This window comes from Carcharodon carcharias, chromosome 20 (genome assembly GCF_017639515.1).
Source record: "Carcharodon carcharias isolate sCarCar2 chromosome 20, sCarCar2.pri, whole genome shotgun sequence".
Taxonomy (NCBI): domain Eukaryota; kingdom Metazoa; phylum Chordata; class Chondrichthyes; order Lamniformes; family Lamnidae; genus Carcharodon; species Carcharodon carcharias.
This window is the reverse complement of record NC_054486.1, coordinates 67,228,954-67,248,795: the sequence shown is the minus strand read 5'-3', so window position 1 is coordinate 67,248,795 and position 19,842 is coordinate 67,228,954. Positions and strand designations below refer to the sequence as shown.

The 19,842-nt window shown below is 45.8% G+C and overlaps 1 protein-coding gene across 1 annotated transcript in view; it reads right to left on the bottom strand.

Moving 5' to 3' along the window:
• Positions 1–19,842, bottom strand: part of pygl (phosphorylase, glycogen, liver) — a 171,466-nt gene that overhangs the window by 12,710 nt on the left and 138,914 nt on the right. Inside the window, exons 16-17 of the mRNA XM_041214190.1 lie at positions 12,236–12,377; positions 8,142–8,349 (exon numbers count right to left, since the gene is read on the bottom strand). Coding sequence (XP_041070124.1) covers positions 8,142–8,349; positions 12,236–12,377 — 350 coding nt within the window. The remainder of the gene's footprint in view (positions 1–8,141; positions 8,350–12,235; positions 12,378–19,842) is intronic.

Genomic DNA, 19,842 nt, shown 5'->3' with positions numbered 1-19,842 from the left:
TCTGGATAAGTACCACCAGCACTGCCTCCACAAGATCTTGCAAATCCATTGGCAGGATAGGTGCACCAACGTCAGTGTTCTTGCTCAGGGCAACATTCCCAGCATTGAAGTGTTGACCACACTCAAACAGCTCCACTGGGTGGGCCACATCGTTTGCATGCCTGACACGGGACTCATGAAACAAGTGCTCTACTTGGAGCTTCGACACAGCAAGCGAGCCCCAGGAGGGCAGAGGAAATGCTTCAAGGGCACCCTCAAAGTGTCCTTGAAAAAGTGCAACATCCCCACTGACATCTGGAAATCCCTGGCCCAATACGGCCCGAAGTGGAGGGAAAGTATCTGGGAAGGAGTTGAACACCCTGGGTCTCATCGCCAAGGGCTAGCTGAAGCCAAGTAAGGAGCACATGGCAACCTGGGCACTCCACCCTCCCCCTACCACCGTCTGCCCCACCTGTGACTGTAAGTTGCACATTGGACTCTTCAGTCACCTGAGAACTTATTTTTCATGTGGAAGCAAGTCATCATCCTCAATCCCGAGGGACTGCCTAAGAAGAAGAAGATTTGAGGAAGGATGTGAAGGCATTGGAGAGAGTACAGGGGAGATTCACAAGAATGATTCCAGGGATAAAGAACTGTAGCTGTGAGGATAGATTGGGGAGGTTAGGACTGTTTTCCTTGGAGAAAAGAAGGCTGAGAAGAGACTTGATGAAGGTATTCAAGATCCTGAGGGGTATGGACAGGATAAATAGTGAGAAACTGTTCCCACTCAAGAAAGCATCAAGAACTAGAAGGCACAGATTCAAAATATTTAGCAAAATGATGAGAGGAAAACATTTTTCGCCCAGAGGGTGGTTGGAGTCTGGAAAGAACTTCCTGAGAGGGTTGTGGAGGCAGGTTCGATTAAGGTATTCAAAGGGGAATTGGATTGCTATCTGAAAAGACAGAATGTGCAAGGTTAAGAGGATAAGGCAAGGGAATGGGACTAGGTAGAATGCTCTTTCAGAGAGCTAGTGTAGACTCGATGAGCTGAATGGCCTCCTTCTGCACTGTTAAGATTCTGTGAACCACCAGGCATTGAACTAGGCACTGGAAATGCCAATGGCACACCAAGTTCTGTCACCACTGCAAAGCTCTCCTTACTAACATCTGGTGGCTTGTGCCAAACTTGGGAGAACTGTCCCACAGGCCAGTCAAACAACAACCTAACATAGTCAGACTCACCAAAACATACATTACCTTACAGCCAATGTCCCAGACGCCACCACCAACATCCCAGGGTATGTCCTATTCCACTGGTAGGACAGATCCATCAGAGGTGTTAGCACAATGGTACACAGTCGGAAGGGATTTGCCCTAGGAATCCTCAACATTGATTACGGACCCCATAAACTCTTATGGCGTTAGATCAAAAATGGGCAAGGAAACCTCCTGCTGATTAGCACCTACCACCTCCACCACACCTCCCACCATTGTACCTTCTGTATAGAAACTCCTCCATGTTGAACACCACGTGAAAGAGGCACTGAGGGTAGCAAGGGCAAACAATATACTCTGAGTGGGGTACTTCAATGTCCATCACCAAAAGTGGCTCAGTAGTACCACAACTGATTGAGCAGGCCGAGTTCCAAAAAACATATCTGCTAGACTGGGCCTGCAGCAGGTGTAAGGGATCAATAAAAAGGAAAAACCTACTAAACATTGTCCTCATCAATCTACCTCTTTCAGATGTATCTGTTCTTGGCAATCTTGGTAGGAGTGACCACCGCACAGTCCTTGTGAAGACAAAGTCCCGTCTTCACAATGAGGATATCCCCCATTGGCAGCTCAAAACTGAACATCCACGAGGAGCTGTGAGCCATCAGCTGCAGCAGCAGAATTGTATTCAATTACAATCTGCAACCTCACAATCTGGCATATCCTTAATCCTACCATTACCATCAAGCCAAGGGATCAATACCCCGGTTCAAAGAAGTGTGCAGGAGAGCATGCCAGGAGCAGCACAAAGCACAAAAAACATGAGGTGTCAACCTGGTGAAGCCACAACACAGGACTACTTGTATGCAAGCAGCGGAAGTAGCATGCGAAAAACAAGAGCTAAGCGATTCCACAACCAATGGATCAGAATAAAGCTCTGCACTCCTGCCACATCCAGTTGTGAATGGTGATAGACAATTAAACTACAAACTGGAGGAGGTGGCTCCATAAATATCCTATTCAAATGATGGGGGCGCCCAGCACATCAGAATGAAAGACAAGGCTGAAGCATTTGCAACCATCTTAAACCAGAAGTGCCAAACAGATCACCAACTTGCTCTCCTGCTGAGATCCCCAGCATTACAGATGCTAGTCTTCAGCCATTTCAATTCATTCTACATGATATCAAGAAATGACTAAAGGCACTGGATACAGCAAAGACTCTGGGCACTGACAACACCCAGTATCCCTGAAGACTTGTGCTCCAGAAATAGCTGCTCCCCCTAGCCAATCTGTTCCTGTACAGCCACAACACTGGCATCCACCTGACAATGTGGAACATTGCCCAGGTATGTCTTGCCCACAAAGAGCAGGATGAATCCAATCTGGCTAATTATTGCCCCATCAGTCTACTCTCATTCATCAGCAAAGTGATGGAAGGTGTCATCGACAACGCTATCAAGCGGCACCTATTCAGCAGTAACCTGCTCACTGATGGTCAGTTTGGGTTCCACCAGGGCCACTTGGCTCCTGGCCTCATTACAGGCTTGGTTCAAACATGGACAAAAGAGCTGAACTCAAGAGGTGAGATAAGAGTGACTGCGCTTGACATCACGGCAAACATTTGACCAAATGTGGCATCAAGAATTCCTAGCAAAATTAAAGTCAATGTGAATCAAGGGGGAAAACTCTCCACTGGTCAAAATCATACCTCGCACAAAGGAAGATAGTTGTGGTTGTTAGAGGCCCAGGGCATAGCTGCAGGAGTTCCTCAGTGTAGTGTCTGAAGTCCAACCATCTTCAGCTCCTTCATCAATGACCTTCCCTCCATCATAAGGGCAGAAATGGGGAAGTTTGCTGCTGACTGCACAATGTTCAGCACCATTTGCAACTCCTCAGATACTGAAGCAGCCCGTGTTCACATGCAGCAAGATCTAGACAATATTTAGTCTTGGGCTGATAAGTGGCAAGTAACATTCATGCCAGACAAGTGCCAGGCAATGAGCATCTCCAACAAGAGAGAATCTAACCATTCGCCAGATATTTAATTGCATTACAATCACTGAATCCCCACTATCAAAATAAAAACAAAAAACTGCAGATGCTGGAAATCCAAAACAAAAATAAAAATACCTGGAAAAACTTGGCAGGTCTGGCAGCAGGAACACAGTTAACGTTTCGAGTCCATATGACTCTTCAACAGAATGCTTGGGCGGGGTTAACATTGGCCAGAAACTGAACTAGATAAGCCATATAAATCCTTTGGCTACAAGAGCAGGTCAGAGGCTGGGAATTCTGTGGCAAGTAACTCAACTCCTGTCTTCCCAAAGTCTGTCCACTATCTACAAGCACAATTCAGGAGTGTGATGGAATACTGTCCACTTACCTGGATGTGTGCAGCTTGAACAACACTCAAGAAGGTCAGCACCATCTAGGACAAAGCGGCCCGCATGATCAGCACTCTATCCACCACTGGCACCCAATGGAAGTAATGTATACCATATACAAGATGCCCTGCAGCAACTTGCCAAACCTCCTTCAGCAGCACCTTCCAAATCCACAACGTCTGCCACCTAGAAAGACAAGGGCAGGAGGCACATGAAACACCTCCACCTGCAAGTTGCCTTCCAAGCCACACAACATCCTGATTTGGAACTATATCACCATTCCTTTACTATCACTGGATAAAAATGGCGGAACTTCCTTTCTAACAGTGCTGTGAGTATACCTGCACCGGGTGGACTTCAGTAGTTCAAGAAGGCAACTCATCACCACCTCCTCAAGGGCAATTAGGGATTGGAAACAAATGCTGGCCTTGCCAGAGATGCCAATATCCCATGTAAGAATTTTTTAAGAATCTCCTCATTTGGATACTTTGCCACAGGTAATCCCTATTCCAATCTTCACTACTCCTCTACTTTCCTGCCACTCATCCCTCTTGAATAAGTTTGCAGCTGCCTTTTATGCCTCTCCTGACAATATGAAGGGCCTGTACAAGCACCCATTGCTGTTGCTTTTGATCAGCTATCATAAATGCCCCATTCTCCTCTGTCTCATCAACCACACCATAAAGCTTATCCATTTAGGGGTTAATATCATCTACCTCCTTCCAGTACTAACTGCCCCACCTCACATGACACGACATGACACTGCACCACCACTGTTCTCTTCGATGTTGCCAACTGTTCAACAATATAACCTGCTCTACATTGTCTATTCTCTCCTGAACAAAGCACTTGCTAGCCACAACCTTATTGTGGATTACTGTATTGATATCCTGGCTCTGACTATAATTCATTTCATGGGTGGTGATACCTTGTTCCTTACCAAAGCCTTCCCACTTACCCCACTTGAACTGCTGCATGGACAGTTTGGTCCTTATCATCAAGCCACATCTTGATCTCTCACCCTACTACTTTAGTACTTTTTTCTCCATTGAGCACCTCATGTTGTTCCACCACTTTCCTTTAAAATTTTCACTGTCTACCACCTCTTCACAGCTTGACCTTCTTTGTAAGATATCCTTCTTCCTTTCCTTCCTCAGTCACTGAACTGAGGAATGTCTCATTGGTGATTTAAGCTTCCATCTCAACTCCCTTTGTTTGCTGCCTTCTGAATTTACTGCCTTCCTGTAACCTCTTCCTGAATATCATTGCCTGTGGCCTCTATACATTTTTTTTATTAGTTCATGGGATGTGGCTGTCGCTGGCTAGGCCAGCATTTATTGCCCATCCCTAATTGCCTTTAAGAAGGTGGTGGTATGCTGCCTTCTTGAACTGCTGCAGTCCAGGTACTGTAGGAGCACCCACAGAGGGAGTTTCAGGATATTGACCAAGTGATACTGAAGGAATGGTGATGGTATGTGACTTGGAAGGGAACTTGGAGATGGTGGTGTTCCAATGCATCTGCTGCCGTTGTCCTTCTAGGTGGTAGTGGTTGTGGGTTAGAAGGTGCTGCTGAAGCAGCCATGATGAATCGCTGCAGTGCATCTTGTAGATGGTACACACTGCTGCCACTGCGAGTTGGTGATGGAGGGAGTGAATGTTTAAAGGTGTTGGTTGGGGTGCCAGTCAAGCAGGCAACTTTGTCCTGGATAGTGTCAAGCTTTTTCAGTGTTGTTGGAACTGCACTCACCCAGGCAAGTGGGGAGTTTTCCATCATATTCCTGACTTATGCCTTGTAGATGGTGGACAGGCTTTGGAGGGTCAGGAGGTGAGAATTCTCTCCAAAGAATTCCCCGCCTCTGACCTGCTCTTGTGGCCACAATATTATATAGCTGGTCCAGTTCAGTTTTTGGCCAATGGTAACCCCAAGTACCACAACCCCAACCACAATTATCTTCCTTTGTGTTAGGTACGACTCCAACCAGCAAGGAGTTTTCCTCCCTGATTCCCATTGATTTCAGTTTTGCTAGGTCTCCTTGATGCCACACTTGGTCAAATACTGCCTTGATGTCAAGGGCAATCACTCTCACCTCACCTCTGGAGTTCAGCTCTTTTGTCCATGTTTGGACCAAGGTTGTAATGAGGTCAGGAGCTGAGTGGCCCTGGCGGAATCCAATCTGACCATCAGTGGGCAGGTTATTGCTGAGTAAGTGCTGCTTGATAGCGCTGTCGATCACACCTTCTATCGTTTTGTTGATGTTTGAGAGTAGATTGATGGGGTGGTAATTGGCCAGGTTGGGTTTGTCCTGCTTTTTGTGGACAGGACATACCTAGGCAATTTTCCACATTGCCGGGTAGATGTCAGTGTTGTAGCCATACTAGAACAGCTTGGCTAGGGACGCAGCTAGTTCTGGAATGCAAGTCTTCAGTACTATTGCTGGAATGTTATCAGAGCTCATAGCTTTTGCTGTAGCCAGTGCCTTCAGCCATTTCCTGATATCACATGGAATGAATCGAATTGGCTAAAGTCTGGCATCAGTGATGCTGGGTACTTCAGGAAGAGGCCAAGATTAATCATCCACTTGGTACTTCCGGCCGAAGTTCTGACTCATTGAGGATGGGGAGATTGGTGGAGCCTCCTCCTCCAGTTGGTTGTTTAATTTTCCACCACTATTCATGACTGGATATGGCAGAACTGCAGAGCTTATCGCCTGTTGCTTCCATTGTTTGGCATGCAGGTCCTGTGTTTTAGCTTCACCAAGTTGACACCTCATTTTTAGGTATGCCTGGTGCTGTTCCTGGCATGCCCTCCTGCATTCTTCACTGAACCATCGGCTTAATGGTAGAGTGGGGGATATGCTGGCCTTGAGGTTACAGATTATGGCTGCATAGAATTCTGCTGCTGTTGATTGCCCACAGTGCCTCATGGATGGCCAGTTTTTGAGTCGCCAGCATTGTTTGAAACCTATCCTATTTATCATGGTGATAGTGCCACACCACACGATGGAGGGTATCCTCAATGTAAAGACTGGACTCTCTCTCCACAAGGACTGTGCAGTGCTCACTCCTACCGATTATGTCTTGGTAGGCTGGTGAGGACAAGGTTAAGTAGGTTTTTCCCTCTTGTTGGTACTCTCAGCACCTTCCAAAAACCTAGTCTAGCAGCTATGTCCTTTAGGACTCAGCCAGCTTGGTCAATAGTGATGCTACACTCACTGAAGTCACCCAGAGTACATTCTGTATGCTTGCCACCCTCAGTGTTTCCTCAAAGGAGTGTTCAACATGCAGGAGTACTGATTCATCAACTGAGGGTGTTTGGTGGTAACCAGCAGGTAGTTTCCTTGCCCACATCTGATTGATGCCATGAGACATCATGGGGTCCAGTTTCAATGTTGAGGACTCCCAGAGCAACTCCTTCCTGACTGTATACCACTGTGCCACCACCTCCAGTGGGTCTGTCCTGTCAGTGGGACAGGACATACCCAGGGATGGTGATCTCTGGGAAATTGTAAGATTTGGTTCAGTGAGTATGACTATGTCAGGCTGTTGCTTGACTAGCCTGTAGGCCCACTCTCCAGATGTTAGCAAGGAGGATTTTTCAGGGTTGACAGGGCTGGGAGTGCTTTGTCGTTTCCAAGGTCAACACCAGATGATCCATCTAGTTTCATTCCTTTTTGTAGGCATTTTGCAGTTGGATACAACTGAGTAGCTTGCTAGGTCATTTCAGAAGGCACCTAGGAGTCAACCATATTGCTTGTGGTTCTGGATATTGCTTGTGGTTCTGGAATCTCACACATAGGCCAGATCAGGCAAGGATGGCAGATTCCCTGAAGGGTATTAATTAGTTTTTAACAACAATGGTTGTTAGGCTAGCTTTTAATTCCAGATTAATTAATTGAATTTAAATTCCACTGTGGTGGGATTTGAACCTGTATCTCGAGAGCCTTAAGCCTATACCTCCAGTTTACTAGCCCTGTGATATTACCACTAAGCCATTGCCTCCCTCACTTCCAGTGTCTTGATCATAGACAAGACCATCTTTGATGTCTTCCTTATATCCTTCACCAGCCATTTTCCCCTATACTTTGCAGCCTCATTTTCATCTGTAACTATCTCTGAAAGTCATTAGGTTGGTAGCAGAGAATATTGGAAAATGCAGGTGGGTGAGGTCTAACCTGCCTCACTGAACTCCCACTGTCAGGATAATCTTGGCCTTAGGTTAGATAGATGGTGTAGACAAAAATGGAAGTCCCATTAAATTGTTGGAATTTAAACCTGTAGCCCACAAAATTTCAGCTTATAAATACTACCAGCTGATGATTAATAAAATATAACCAGAGTGCCAATTTTAAATAAGCAGTTACCCAAGCATATCAATTTATATACATCAAGTTAATTGATCTGAATTTATAGCAACATAGATCAATAATCATTTGAATATAAATATTTGCGTTGTGTACTATTCCACTGTTCCACTGGTTTGCCAGCCTTTTGCTTCCAATATTATAAATAACTTCTTAAGGTCATTGCAAATGACATTTGTTACTTTTATTATAAACACACCCTTTCTTGTCCAGTTCTGCCACATCTTGAACCCTCATGCCAAAAATGAACATATTGTTTTCACCAGCTTCTTCTGCCATTTCCACATTTGCTCCATCCATTGTGCCAATCGTCAGGGCACCATTCAGCATGAATTTCATATTCCCTGTGCCGGATGCCTCTGTGCCAGCTGTGGAGATTTGCTGCGACAGGTCTGTTGCTGGAATAACTGCAAATAGATCCGTTTAAATTGATTTAATACTGCACTAGAGTCAAAAGAAACTGACTTTTATAAAGATGGAAGAAACAATGGCCTATAAATTTTGTGGAGCGTACTCACTTTTCAGGCTCTATATAAGCACCTAGGTCTCCAATACATTGAGCAGAAGTATGCCTATTTTGAGCTTGAAGGCCTGTAAATTCTCCTAGAGGGGGTGGAAAGACAGATTCCCAGGTTTGCAAGGGGTGACATCCAGGAGTGTCAGCCTTGCCACCACGAGGAAGATGACCGAGGCACTCAATGTCAAAGTCATCACATCAAGGACTGCACTTAATAGCTGAAGAAGTTCAATGGCTTGACAAAAGCTGTCAATGCAAGGCCCACCCTTTGGGTAGCACAACTAGAATTATTGGAGAATGTGAGAGGAGGACTCCGAGCCAGGCAGTCAGCAGCACCTAGAGGAGAGTGTGAGGGGAGGACTCTGAGCCAGGCAGTCAGCAGCTCCTAGAGGAGAGTGTGAGGGGAGGACCCTGAACTAGGCAGTTAGCAGTGCCTAGTACATAAAATAAATTCATTGGTTGGTGAGAAACTGCTGTTAGGGAGTGTCATCAAGTAGCTGAGAATTAGAAAAGCACAGTCTTTTTAAAAGAAGGGGCTACTTACATTTAAGTAAGAAACACAAGCAATAGGGAAATAAAGTAAAGTCGAGGCCAGGTAAAATAAAGTTGCATAAGTAAACCAAAGTAAAATAAAGTTAATGCAAGGAAAGTAAACTAAAGCCATGGTAGGACTGCTTGGTCATGTGGAATGTGTGTCCTGTAATGTGTGGGAAGTTGTAGATGCTACCAGTGTCCTAACGACCACATGTGCAGGAAATGTTATCAGCTGCAGAACCTTGAGCTCTGGGTTTTGGAGCTTGCGTGGAGGCTGGAGTCACTGTGGCGCATCTGTGAGGCTGAGAGCTATGTGGCTGGTATGTTCAGAGAGGTGGTCACACCGCAACTTAGGAGTCTGAAGGCAGAAGGGGAAGTTGTGACTGCCAAGCAGTCCAAGAAAATCAGGCAGGTAGTGCAGGAGTCCCCTGGGGTCCCACTCACCAATTGGTTTTCCGTTTTGGATACCAGTGAGGGTGTTGGTTCCTCAGAGTGCAGTCAGATCCACGTTTGTGAAACCACAGGCAGCTCTGCTGTACAGGAGGGAGAAAGAAGTGGGGAAGAGCAGTAGTAATAGGGGATTCGTTAGTTAGGGGAACAGATAGGCATTTTTGTAAATGTGACTCCATGATGGTATGTTGCCTTCCTGGTTCCAGGGTCAAGGATGTCACAGAGTGGCTGCAAAAGATTCTTCTGGGGGGAGAGTGATCAGCCAGAGCTCGTGGTCCACGTTGGTACCAATGATTTAGGTAGGAAAGGGGATGAGGTCCTGAAAACAGACTTTACGGAACTAGGAAAGAGATTGAAAAGCAGGACATTTAAAGCAGTAATCTCAAAATTACTCCCAGTCCCATATGCAACCGAGTATAGAAATAGGAGAATTGAGCAAATAAACACATAATTGGAAAGCTGGTATAGGAGGGATGGCATCAAATTTCTGAGGCATTGGGACTGGTTCTGGGGAAGGTGGGACTTGTACAAGCTGGATGGTCTCCACCTGAACAGGACTGGGATGAATATCCTCACAAGGAGATTTGCTCGTGCTGTTGGGGAGGGTGGGATTTAAACTAGATTGGCAGGGAGATGGGAACCTGAGGGCAAATTCAGAGCAGGGAACAGGTGGAGAATTAGTGAGTGACTCTGAAAGACAGAAGCAGCACAGGTTAAAAAGTGTATAGCACAGGAATTTGGAAGTGTTAAAAGGTATATATGTAACTGCAAGGAGCATAGAAAATTAAGTTGATGAGCTGAGGGCACAGATAGACACATGGCAGCAAGATATCATATCTTTAATGGAAAAATGGCAGCTCAACATCCCTGGATAGAGAGTTTTCAGGCAGGATAGGGAGAGGGATAAGAAAGGTGGGGTGTAGCATTATTGGTTAAAGAATCAACAGCTGTGAGGATGGATGAGATACTAAATGAAGCATCAAATGAGACCATATTGGTTGAGCTCAGAAATAAAAAAAACGGCAGCCACACTGCTAGGAGTCTACTATAGACCCCCGAATAGTGGAATGGAGTTAGAAGAGCAAATATGTTGACAGATTTCTGAGTGCAAAAACAAATAATCGGTGGGGACTTCAACTACCCTAATATCAATTAGAATACAAAAAGTATGAAGGGCACAGAGGGCACAAAATTCTTGAACTGCATTCAAGACAACTTTTTTAGCTAGCATATAACAAACCCAACGAGAGGCGGTGCAATTCTAGATTTAGCCTTAGGAAATGAAGCTGGGCAGGTGGATGAAGTAGCAGTGGAGGACCATTTTGGAGATAGTGACTATAATATAGTTAGATTTAGCATCATTATGGAAATGGACAAAGATAGAACAGGAGTAAAAGGTCTAAATTGGGGAAGACAAATTTTACAAAGCTGAGAGGTGAGCTTGTGAGAGTCCATTGGATACGGCTATTAGACGGAAAAACTGTGTCAAATCAGTGGGAGACATTCAAAGGCGAGATTCTACAGGCGCATGTGGACACGTCCCCACAAAGAAAAAGGGTGGTGCTGTCAAATCTAGAGCCCCTGGATTATCCAGAAGCATATAGGCCAAGATAAAGTAGAAAAAGAAAGCTTATGAAAGTCACAAAAGACTTAATACTGTAGAAAGCCTAGAGGAGTATAGAAAGTACAAGGGTGAAGTAAAAATGGAAATTAGGAAAGCAAAGAGAGGATATGAAAAAATATTGGAATTGTATAAAACACCAGTTAGGCCATAGCTGGAATTTTGTGTACAGTTTTGGATGCCACATTATAGGAAGGACACAATTGCTCTGGAGAGATTGCAGAGGAGATTTACAAGAATGTTGCCAGGGCTTGAAAATTGCAGCTATGAGGAGAGATTGGATAGGCTAGGTTTGTTTTCCTTAGAACAGAGGAGGCTAAGGGGTGACCTAATTGAGGTGTAAAAAATTATGAGGACCTAGATAGGGTAGACAGGAAAGATTTGTTTCCCCTAGCTGAGGGGTCAATTACCAGGGGGCATAGATTTAAGACGATTGATAGAAGGATTAGAAGGGGACATGAGGAAAACCTTCTTCACCCAGAGGATGGTGGGCACCTGGAATTCACTGCCTAAGTCATGGCTAAGGGGTGGTAGATTTAAATCAGAAGTGAGGAGGAATTACTTTTCTCAAAGGGTCGTGAATCTGTGCAATTCACCATCATTTGCATGAGAAATCTAATAGTTTCTACTCTTTGTTGAAGAGTAAAAAAGTACAGTGGATGCCGGGACACTGAATAAATTTAAGTAGGAGATAAACAGAGTTTTAATTAGTAACGGGTTAAAAGGTTATGGGGAGAGGGTGGGAAATTAGAGTTGAGGGCAAAATGAGATCGTATTGAATGGCAGGGCAGGCTCAAGGGGCTGAATTGCCTACTCCTACTCCTAGTTCTTATGTTCTTATAAAATTGTAAGAAAGACTATAAAGAGAAAAAAAAGTAAGACAGGGTGTCAAAGAAGAAAGGAGGGAAATGGAATGAGAGGGGCGAGGTAATAAAGAAGATTTTGAAAGTGATCATATTATATTGATGTGGTTGTGCCAATTCATCTTGACTCAGTGTAGAACCCTTACCCTCTCCCAACATGTATGCCTCTACTCTGCCTTTATTATTATGCTCAATTTATCAGCTCTTAAAGTTTTGTTAGCAAATCACTTGCATGAGAAATCTAATAGTTTCTACTCTTTGTTGAAGAGTAAAAAATGCTACCGCATGCCTATGCTTCTTAGCAATACCTTTTTCAGCCAGTGACACTCTGTAGTTTTCCAGGAAAACGACTTTCAACTTGTTACCAATTATAGGATCATGGTTCACCTTTTGTGCCACAGATGTGATGAGTTTAATAATCAGCTTAGCCATATAATAGCCAGGAGCAGCCTAATTAAGAAAGAGGGATGTTTGAACTTGGAAAAGAAACTTTGGTAAAATTTGAATCATCACAAAATCCAATGTATTTTCATCAGAAACTGCAGTAATTGCTTTAATCAAAGACGGGCAAGAAACTTAAGAAAAAATCTTTATGTCAAGTCCACAGTAGAGATTATTCCAAAAAAGGAACAGATTTATATAGTTACAACTTAGATTTAAAATTTTGTCTGAAAATTTAATGACACAAAACTAGTTTCTGAATGGTACAGCTCCATAGTTTTGAATGAAAATGAATCAAACATTGAAATGTTGGACTGTCACAAAAATACCTGGAGAAAAAGATATAAATTGGACTTGGTAGCATTCTGGAACTAAAAAAAATCAAGCAACTGATCCACTTGTTGCTCAACATCTTGGGGGTTACCATTGACCAGAAACTGAACTGCAGTAGCCTTATAAATACAAAACAAAAACAAAAACAGAATTACCCTGGAAAAACCCAGCAGGTCCGGCAGCATCGGCGGAGAAGAAAAGAGTTGACGTTTCAAGTCCTCATGACCCTTCGACAGAACTTGGTGAATACTATGGCTAAAGAGCAGGTCAGAGGTTAGGAATTCTGCGGAGAGTAACTCGCTGCCTGATTCCTCAAAACCTACCCACCAACTACAAGGCACACGTCTGGAGTGTGATGGAATACTCTCCACTTGCCTGAATGAGTACAGCCCCAACAACACTCAAGAAACTTGACATCATCCAGGACAAAGCAGCCTGCTTGATTGGCACCCCATCCATAAACATTTGCTCCTTCCACCACCAATGGACAGTGACAGCCACGTATATCATCTACAAGATACATCGCAGTAACTCACCAAGGCTCCTTAGACAGCACCTCCCAAACCCATGACCGTTACAATCTAGAAGGACAACGGCAGCAGACACATGGAAATACCACCACCTGGAAGTTCCTTTCCAAGCCACACACCATCCTGACTGGGAAATATATCATCCTGACATCATAGTGGCTCTGAATGCCTGCTTTGGCATGGATTTGTAACGGTAAACAGAAGAAATGCATTCTTAAAGGATACCATTGCAATAAAGTTGCACCTAAATCCTCCAAAAAAAAGATAGTTCCTCTTCAGGCCTGCCATATTTTGTTACTTTTAAATGGGGTCAGGGGAATTCAGTTAATCTCCCCACCCAATTTCAAGTCCAAAAAATTTAAGTAGTGGTATGAGTTGCTGTAAGGTAACCCTAAGGCAAACAGCACACTGACAGGTCTGTGCTGCTACTGAAGGTTAATGTTTCTTTATCTACATAACAATTATTTTAGTATTTGAGTCAGATCTTTTGGTGCTACTTTCAGTCAACTCTGTTCAAAATAGAGTAGTTTGCAGTCTAGATAAGAATTTCTCAAAGGGAATAACTTTATTTTAATGTTAGGAAGAGGAGGAAGATGATATGGAAGAGACTAAGTCAGAAGCTCTTAGTCACATGGGAACAGGAGTAGACCATTCAGCCCCTGAAGCCCATTCAACTAATCAATTAGATCATGGCTAATCCATCTACCTGTTTGGTCCCTTAATATCTATGTCTAACAAAATCTATCAATTTCAGTTTTGAAATTAACAATTGACCCAGGCTCAATTTCCTCTGGGGGGAAAAGAGTTCCAGATTTCCACTACCCTTTGTATAAAATCTTATTTTCTGATATTATCCCTGAATGGCCTAGCTCTAGTGTTAAATTTATGCCCCTTTGTTCTGGGTGCCTCCACCAGAGGAAATAGTTTCTCTCTATCTACCCTATCATTTTCTTTAGTGCAGAATTTTGCCATTGCCGTGGGGGCAGGCCCGACATGCCGATGTGTAAAATGACGCGCGATGACATCAGGCGTGCGCCCCGACGTCACAGCGCGCCATCACGATATTTCGGAAGGCGGGCGCTATGACTTTTGAGGCGTGCCCACCATTAATTAACATGCCACTTAAGGCCCTTGAGGCAGTAATACACAGCGATTTATAGCAGCCCGTGCGATTTTCAGTGTGTCGCACAGGCGCTACCGGCAGGTGACATTTTTAAAAACCTCATCCACAGGCGGGATAAGAGGGATGAGTGGGCTCGCGAATGCGAGTTGTTAGTAATTTACTTTTTAAACTTACTGCTACTTGCTTGTGTGAACAGGACAACTTCAATTTTCTTCAGAGTTGCTTTGACAGGAATAACAGGCTTCAGGTCAGGACTCTGGAGGAAACATAATTCACGGGGCCTTGCAGGTTTCAGGCAGCATTCCCTTATCCTGGGAATGGGGATTGTGCTCTCCACTGGAGGCACCTCCTCTGAGGAGGAAGAGAGGGCCAGAAGGGGGAGGAGGCCAGGAGTCCATATTCAGCCTCCAGGGGAGCCACCTTTGGGAGCACAGGTGCAGGCACAAGGGGTGCAGGGCCAGCAGGAAGTGCAAGGTGGAAAGGGCCGCAAAAGACGCCACTATCCTGCTGCTAGGGTTTACAGGCGGTGATGCAGCTACCTCAATATGTCTGAGGTTAAGTGCTGAAGGAGGCTCTGTCTCTCAAGGGAGACACTGACCTCCATCTTTCAGATAGTAGGCCCTGAGATCAGCTCCAATTGTGTGGGTGGACACCCCATGCCAGTGGCACTGAAGGTCATGGTTGCCCTCAACTTCTATGCCTCTGGCTCTTTCCAGGAGTCGGTGGGTGATCTTTGTGGAGTCTCCCAATCAGCTGTCCACAGTTGTGTCAAGCTGGTGATGGATGGTCTGTTCAGGTGTGCATTGACTTTCATTCAATACTGCTTGGACAAGGCCAGCCAGGTGGAGCGAGCCAGAGGCTTTGCAGCAATTGCTGGGTTCCCCCGTGTCTAGGGTGCAATCGACTGCGCACATGTGGCCTTCAAGGCACCAGCGGGTGAGCCGGGTGCCTTCATCAACAGAAAGGGATTCCACTTTATGGACATGCAGATAATGTGTGATCATAGGATGCAGATTCTGCAAGTCTGTGCAACGTACCCAGGCAGCTCCCATGATACCTACATCCTGAGACACTCCCAGGTGCCGAGGCTCTTCAGTGCTCCAGCCCGACTAGTTGGATGGCTGCTGGGTGACAAGGGCTATCCCCTCAAAAGGTGACTCATGATGCCCCTCCACCGTCCAAGAACAGAGACTGAGCAGCAGTACAATAGGAGTCTCCACAAGGGTCATGGTAGAGAGATGTGCTTCCGATGCCTGGGCCGTTCAGGGGGCGCACTCCAATACCCTCCAGATCGTGTGTCACTGATAGTGGTTGCATTCTGCACTCTCCACAATTTGGCAATGGAAAGGCGGGATGCAGTGGAGGAAGAAGATGTAGACGCAGAAGCTCTGCCTGCAGATGATGCGTCCAGTAGTGAGTCTGAGGACGAGCACGCTCAGGAGAACGCTGAGGGGATAGATGCTGACCCGGGCAACCTCCAGGGAGGCAGGGACACCCTGGAGGCTTTGATCCAATGATCCTTCAGCTAGCCTACCACACATGAACCTCCAACACATGCCACGGCTAGAGGCTCCATACTCGATACCTGAAAGTAACATTAGCCTGGTTAGGAATAATAACTATGTGCCTTGTCAATAAAGTTTAATGACAAACAAGTCACTCATGACATCATGGGTTCCACTTCACCTGCAGAACTAATGAAGCACCCAGAGGCTTGTTGAGAACTAAAACATTTAATACTTGCATACAGAAATGAAAATGCATTAAAAGGTGTTGAGCAGCACATCTACTGAAAAACAACTGAAACAGGGGGCAAAAGAAAATCACTAGTGATAAACCCTTGGTGTGCCTAAGGTGATTTACGTTTACGTTTGTGGGTGCTATGTCTAGGTGCTCCCCCCTCGCTGGCACTGGCATTTGAGACAGCCTGCTCACTCTGCTGTCCATATGGTCTTGATGACCTCAGCGGGCGTCCTCTGGCCCATGGGACCTATGCTGACCCCGACTGGGAGGGAACAGCCAGTGGCAAGGCTGGCACCCACCCACCCCAGCCTCATCAGATGCCATGGTCACTGGCAGAGGGGCGGAGGAGCTCCTGCCCTCATCCGGAGTGTCCTGAAAGGACCCCACAGAGATGACAGGCAGCTCATGCGCCAATGTGAGGTCACTTCGGACCTCCCTGCTCACCATTGATGGATGGTGGGATATTGGGTGCCCAATCAATCTCGCACACTGATATTGACCATCTGAAGTCAATGCCGCTGTGAGGGCCTGCAGGTCTGAGCACATCCCCAGGAAGCCCTGATTGTTCTCCTGGAGGAGCCTCTCCATGAGAGTCGCCACTCCCTCCATGAAGGAGGCATTGCGCTCGGCTATGAGGGTCATTGCATTGCTCATGCTCCACGTGGACTCCTCCATCACGGAGACCATGGCACACATTCCTTCATGTATGTCCGCCAGATACTCCCAAACACCCTGCTGGACTTCCAGCATCAGCTGCCTCAGGGACGACTCCAGGGGCACATCATCAGCCACCAACTAAGCATGTTCCTGGTCCCCAGCAGGCCTCTGACTGCCAGTGCCCTGGGCAATCTCTGCCTCCGCCTGCACCTCAAGCAAGTGTGAAGTGCCCTCACCGGTGTACATGAGACACTAGCTGATGATCTTACCCCCACCGAGGTGCTGGTATCTGCGCTGGTGCCTGCCTGGATGAGATGGTGTGTTTATATCTTCTGGGCCCTCATGGGTCACTGGTGGTCCCTCTGCCTTCTGAGTGTGGCCATGCTCTGGAGAGGCTGAAAGGAAGAACAAGGACGTTTGATTAGTTGAAATCGTTACACTGTTAATGTGCATGCCTGACACACAGATCAGGATGTGCTCCTCCTTCCATTATTAAAGGGCAACCCACATTGGATGCTGAAATCAATATACAGTCAACAGTGGAATGCTTGCACTGACAGACATTGTGACCTCAGGGTATGGCACTCTTATCTCCCAGTGGCACCCCAACTTCACCATGGCTGGTTGACCTGGGTGCATGGCGCCTCTCCAGTTCGAGAGCCTACTGCTCACATCTGGTCAATATGAGCAGGTGGGCCTGCCCTCCGCCAGTCTGCAGCCGCTCTGCATTATTGTGTGCGGTCTTCTCCTGAAAGGAGAGAGGAGCATTGATTAGTTCACCCTGTACCTGCATTGCCATTGCAGCCTTGTCACCCCCAGCTCAGTGAAACATTGCAGGGCTCATCCGATTCGTGACCCTGGAGCTGCCATACACTCACTCCAAGCAGCCAGGACTGACCCCCTTGCCCAAATGCTGCCTCCATCATATTTGCTACTCACATTCTAAGACCTTCCAAACCCACAAGCACCACCACCTAGAAGGACAAGGGCAGCAGATGGATGGCTACACCGCCATCTGGAAGTTCCCCTCCAAGTCACTCAGCATCCTGACTTTGAAATGTTTTGGCGCTCCACCACTGTGCCGAGGTCCAAATCCTGGACCTCGTCCCGAAGCAGTACTGTGGGTGTACCTGCACCACATGCAGCGGATACAGAAGAAAGCTCTCTCAGGGGCAACTTGGGATGGGCAATTAATGCTGGCCCACCAGTGAAGGCCACATGCTGTGAATGAATGAATGCAATAACAAATTCTGAGTTGTGGGAGGGTGCAGGGGGGTCCAACCTAAATGGTGTGCTAAGTGACCCATGCCAACACAGTACTTACCCTTCCCAATCGCAGGAGGTCATTGAACCGCTTGCGGCACTGCACTCAGGTGTGTCTCACCACATTGTGGGAGCTGACCCTTTCTGCCACCTCCTCCAGGCACGTTTCATCTTGTGGGGGGCCTCCTCCTCCCGTCCCTTGGCATAACGATGCTGCGGCATGCTGCCATCTCCTCGAGGAGGGCAGCGAGACACTCATCCGAAAATCTTGGGGCACACTGCCTCGCTGACCTGCCCTTCTGCTTGGCCTGCTCTCCGAGAGTGCTGTCGGACATCCTCTTGTGTGACATCGGTGGCAGCCTTTGGAAGGCTGCCTTTGCCGTTTTTAAATTGACTGCCCCGGGTCGCCATTGGACCCGGTGGTCATTGGACTCCTGCCGCTGCCCGCCCCTTCCCACTGTTCTTGGGAGCAGCGATTCACACAGGGTGGGCCTGCCCGCATAAAATGGCGGCGCGGAGCTGATTGTGGGTGGCAATTGGCTCCTTGCCTGCCCATGCCCACTTTTGAACAGCCTGACCGCCATAGGAAAAATTAGCCCCTTAATCATTTTAAACACCTCAATTAGATCAGCCTTAATCTTCCATAGCCAAAGGAATACAAATAATTTAACCCTGTCAGCCCAAGCATCATTCTGCTAAATCATCACTACAACTCCTCCAAAGCCAATATATTCTTCCTGAAATGCGGTGCCAGGAATTTGTCAGGTGTCATCATGGGTAGCTCTTCCCAACACTTAGATACTCACTCATCAGGGTATACAAACCTGAATGTTTTACTTAGCATCCTCACTACATAAGGAGGTTGCACAAGAAGAGTAAATGGAACTGAAGGGTTAGCAGTCAGTTGCCAAAGTAAGGAAAGAGCAATTGATATCTTAGAACTTTTAAAAAATAAAGGTTGATTCATCAAAATCATGATAGAGTTGCCTCTTAACCCCCATACATCCTCCTAAAGTCCCCCAGTTTTCAAGACTTCTACAATGGTCCTTCATAATACATTACCAATTCTTAAAAGTTTAAAGTATACAAAGAATTGAATTCACAGCTCTACAAGCTGTCACAATTTTAATCAACATCATTCTTCAAGGAGTGCCTTTACAACATGCTGCTTTGTGCCAGCTAAATCAGTTAATCTAGTTTTAAGCTACTATTCCTATGAAGTGCTTCCTAAATTAGATGGGACTGAATGATGGTTTTCCATTGTAAGAGATATCAGCATATCTTTTCCATGTGTTCCTCCTCTTGTCTAGAATACAAAGCAGTACTTTGAGCAGAGTTAAGTAAAAGTATTAAAGTAATCTACAGGTAAAGAAACAACAACCTTCAGTCGCAGCACACCAAACAACCTCCTCCCTGTGGTAACTGCTTTAGGGGTACTTTACATCAAATAAATTAATTCATTAAGACATGTTTGGTGTTAAGATAATATTAAGGGCTTAAATGTGGTGGATTGGTTTCTCGCAAGCCTTCATTAGAAACCATTTTTGGGAGGGGAATGTAGATGCATTTTATTTTGTGTGGCAGATTTGTGACAGCACCCTAAAGAACTCATTTTATCTGTTTACTATCTCAAAATGAGTGTTAATTCCAAAAGAATGTCAGTACCTCTATGTAACACTACGATGATGTTTTTAACAGATATATTAAACATCTGGTTTACCCAATAAGGCTACAAGTTGTGCAAGCTGCTTAAAAAAATATGCATTTTCTGAAATATCTTTCTCAACAATCGGATGATTTTATCTCTTTTCATTTTAAATTTGAT